The sequence below is a fragment of the Sinocyclocheilus grahami genome, unplaced genomic scaffold, assembly GCF_001515645.1.
Source record: "Sinocyclocheilus grahami isolate Dianchi unplaced genomic scaffold, SAMN03320097.WGS_v1.1 scaffold1565.1, whole genome shotgun sequence".
NCBI lineage: Eukaryota > Metazoa > Chordata > Actinopteri > Cypriniformes > Cyprinidae > Sinocyclocheilus > Sinocyclocheilus grahami.
In genome coordinates this window covers 167198-171575 of record NW_015506744.1, presented here as the reverse complement: position 1 = coordinate 171575, position 4378 = coordinate 167198, and the positions used below count along the sequence as shown (strand labels likewise).

Below are 4378 nucleotides of genomic sequence, written 5' to 3'. Positions count from 1 at the left end.
ATGCTAATCTTCCCTGCCTGAACAGAGGATAACCTTCATCTCTAAAATACATTTTTTAGAGGAGACCTTAGTTAACCAAACCCTACAGCTGTCTGTTAACTCTTCTCTGACGGCGCAGAGGATAACAAATTTGTACTGGTCTTAAAGGTTCTTTTGAATAGAGTGGCACTCACCAACCCTTGGTTGTACAGAAAGATTCAGTCTGGAACAAAGTCAGATCTTTGTTGAGCTTGAAGTTTCAATCTGGATTCAGGTGAGGAGCTCTATCTGAGTCACGGCACCAAAACTGTAGGAAAATTTTTCCTCGTCGAAGCAGAGACCATGAGACGTTGGGATATCTTTCATACAGAAGTTACTCTTTATTGAGGACTCTCTTTGCGTCGCTGCAGTCACCCAAGTCTGACTATAGCTCAGCACAGTAGAGTTTATACCTTTCAAGGGGGAGGGATACATATAGGTGGAGACAATCTAAAGAAAGCATGCAAATGCAGTAGAGGAATCAGCCCGTTACCAAAATTTCCCCAGCCCTGATCTCATCAGCATAACAGTATCATTCAAATGCATAGGTGCTAATCCAATCAGCCTGACAGTATCGCCCATACCTTCACATTATCATAGAGACAAAGGCACAGCTGTGCCTTGAGCTTAGCATTCACCTTTAACTTGGGACCCTTCCCAATGGTCAGGAAGTGCATAAAGACAAAAGGTTAATGTCTCAGACACCTGGGCTGCCTGACTTGATCTTCATCATATTTACCTCAAAATGTAAAACACAATGTACATAACTTTTTCAGTTTATATACTATTACATTGGAACCTAGATATAACATTTTATAAATTTGTAATCCAACATACCCAAAAATTCTGTAATTTACTCTCTCTCAAGTTGTTCCAAACCTGTATGAGTTTTTTTTTTTCTTTTTTTTCCCCCTGCTGAAAACCAAAGAAAATATTTTAAGGAATATGGGTATTTTTTATTTATTTTTATTTTTTTTCAATCTTTGGAGATCAGTGGGGACCAGCAACTGTTTGGTTACCCATATTCTTCAAAAAATATATATAATATAATCTTATTTATTCTGCTTAATATTCTTATTTTTTTACTGAATTCAAAAACCTCCCACACGAAAGTTTTTTGGATGTAGCAGTACTTATATTGTCACCAATCACAACAGACTGGGCCATCTGACCAATCAGAGCAGAGTAAGCTCACGGAAAGGAGGGGTTTAGAGAGACTGAATCTTAGAAATGCTTTGAACGATTCATTTGAGAATCGTTGGAAAATGAGGATATATTAAATGCCTATTTTGAGCTTGCATGCATGTAAAACGTTTGTAGGAGTCTCCCAAAACAATATTAGGAATCTTAGAAATGGCATAATGGGGGCACTTTAACATTATATCAGTATTTAATTTTAAAAAAATATGTACAGTATGAATATCTTCAGTACTGTTATATTGTTACTCCCCCGAGACTGTTATCTTTATTAACAAGGACTATCGAAATAAAAATAAATGCATAAGTTGTCAATATCATATATTAAAATATATTTGTATCAATTTGTGCTTGATATCCAGGCTACTCAAGTAAGATCAGCCAGATGCCAGTCATCCTCACCCCACTTCACTTTGATCGTGACCCACTGCAGAAGCAGCCGTCCTGCAGACGGTCCGTCATCATCAGAACCTTCATCACCAGTGACTTCATGACCGGCATCGCCGCTACTCCAGACAACCAAATCCCTGAAGAGGTGAGAGAGCAGATCCTCCGTCCACACATAAAAACCCTACATCATTTCCACACACACTAACTCGTGCTCCTCTGGCCACAGGTGGTTCTCAAGATGGTCAACGAGATCAAGAAAATCCCAGGCATCTCCAGAGTGATGTATGACCTGACGTCCAAGCCACCGGGAACCACCGAGTGGGAGTAGAACAGTGGACTATTGTACCTTCTGATTTATCCTTGTCGACTCCTCTTCTACCTCCCCTTTTCCCAGTACTGCTACATTCCCCCCCAAATCCTTTTTCTCCATTCCCACCACCCCCTTTAGTCACGCCGCCCTGTCATTGTCCCACTGAGACCGGAACATTCCCTACAATGGCAGGTTGTACTGTGATTGGCGTTAAACTGACAACGCCACTTCAGTTCCGCCTCATTATCTGGGGTCGGTTGTAATATTGGTATTATAATTGTTGTTGTCATTATCCTCATCACTGATGATAATAATGATGATGCATTGATTAGGTTTTTTTTTTAATCAGTTCTCTGTGTTTAATGCATTGTGACGGGTCACTCCTCCATGTTTTCTGTCGTAGCCACTGAAGATCTAAGATCGTTTTAGGGCAGTTGACTGTCCACGTGCAGCATGACACGAAGAAAGCCATTTTTTAAGCAAATCCACTCATTTAAGGGTTAGGTTCCAAGTGTTGCTGCTTTCTGCCTTTAAGATAAACGTGTTTTCATTAACCCAGTTTGTGCAGTGATGATTTTGGTTTGGATTTCATACCTGAATCCTTCTATGGAAGTGGCAGGTAAAGACTAGCAGTAGTAGCTCCTTTAACATGACCAATCGATGTTTATTTGCCAAATACAGATGAGATCAGACCGTTTGCTGAATGACGCTCTTACGCTGTGGACGGGTTGGTTTATCACAGAGGTTTTGCTGTGAAGGAGACTCCTAAATCTGGAGGCCTCCTGAAATTTGTGCCTGTTTTAACTTTTTTTTTTTTTTTTCTTTTCTTTTTTCAGTTACTTTGTTTTTCAGGAATGTGACTTTATTTTATGCTGCATTATTTTCTTCTGTCTTTTCAGGCAAAGGATTTTTGAGATTTGAATAGTGAGAAGTGAGAAAATGTGTTATTACTGATGTCTGCATTTTACATCACCGTGGTTGAGTTTGCCTAGGCTGGTCTTATAAACATGTAAGATCAACAGTGTACTTACTTTCACCAATAAAGGCCTTTTTATTTTAATTTTTGTGCGTGTGTGCTAGGTAGAGCAATAGGATTTTCAAAGGCAAATGAAAGGAGATTTACAGGAGGAGGAAGAATAGGTTATTGACAGGACACCAGATGAGGGGCATCATCCCGCAAAGAACGCCAAGTCCTTTTGAGCTAAATTGGGCTTAACTGAATTTGGAACACGAGTTAATGTCAATATTTGAGTCCTCTTGTGTGTGTGTGTGTGTGTGTGGCCTCATTATTAATATTCCACTCCTTTAACAGAAGTGTGTTCTTATGTCTAGAGGGAGGGGGCTTTGATTGGGCTCAAATGGAAATCTGTGTCTAGCCTTTTGTCTAATTTATGATGTAGAGAATTGTGATATGAATAACATGCTCGGTATTTATTGTCTTTAAATATTTTATTTCAAAAACGTTCTGTTGTCACGATGGCAAAAAACTCAATGCAAGATTAATTTCCCCCTCGTCTTAATCGCAAATCTTGTTAATGTCTTTTTCTCAGTGTCACCTTTACCGTGTGTATATTTTACTTGTCTAATAGAAATACAACTAACAAGTTTAAATTCCTAGTGGGTAAACTGCAATATTACATGATATTCAGTTTAATTTATGCAATTCTATGTTGATTCTCCCCTCCCCCCCCTTTTTTTTTTGTCTAAACCTGAACAATGCTGTTTTACCTTAGTATTGTGCCTCAGACCAAACCACCGCATGCAGTTTGAAACTGATATTTGTATAATGCAAACTGAGCTTTAATAAAGAACTCTGTGTTCAGATTTCTCTCATCACAAGATCTTTGATTGATCGATCGTATATCGTTTGCATTTGGTTCACACTTCTGGTGTAGTTCATTAAAAAATGGTAAAATATCTAATACTATAAAATATAAATATAAATTTTGTGCGCAGCTGGTATATGCGGGCATGTGAAGAGATTTATTGACACTGCTGTGTAAGAGACAACAGTAACATTCTGATAAATCCTTGCATAACCATCTGAAATATTTCATAAGGGGGAAAAGTGTAATATTAATTACCTCCCTCCCCGTTTAGTGATAGTGTTAATTTACACGTTCTATTGTATTATTTTGTCTTTTGTTTCCATTTAGCATTATATCACTTTTAGTCATTTTAGTACTTCAACTTATACTTTTATTTCAGTTAGCTGTCAATTCTTTTCATGTTAAAATTTTTATGTAATATTTTTTATTTTACCTTTGTTTCAATTAATGAACACGATATTTAATAGTTTTAGATAACAATAACAAAACTGTCAGAAATGACCTGAGTATCCACTTTCATGTGGGATTCGTGTAAATTTCTGTCTGTGGCAAATTAGGTGTTTATCGTTAGAAAATAAGGCAAATGCGCCCGCTAGTGGACCAAGTTATTGCAGCTTACAATATACTATTATAT

The 4378-nt window shown here is 37.7% G+C and overlaps 1 protein-coding gene across 1 annotated transcript; it reads left to right on the top strand.

Annotated features, from left to right (window-relative positions):
• Positions 1-1515: 1515 nt before the first annotated feature.
• Positions 1516-3751, top strand: LOC107571208 (GMP synthase [glutamine-hydrolyzing]-like). The gene is made up of 2 exons (XM_016257508.1): positions 1516-1750; positions 1832-3751. Exons 1-2 carry the CDS (start codon positions 1601-1603, stop codon positions 1931-1933), a joined length of 252 nt encoding a protein of 83 aa, XP_016112994.1. The 5' UTR covers positions 1516-1600; the 3' UTR covers positions 1934-3751.
• The last annotated feature ends 627 nt before the right edge of the window (positions 3752-4378 follow it).

Coding starts and splice junctions, on each gene's coding strand:
- LOC107571208 (XM_016257508.1), top strand. CDS start 1,601: ATGCCAGTCATCCTCACCCCACTTCACTTTGATCGTGACCCACTGCAG. Junction 1,751..1,831: donor ACAACCAAATCCCTGAAGAG/GTGAGAGAGCAG, acceptor CTCTGGCCACAG/GTGGTTCTCAAGATGGTCAA.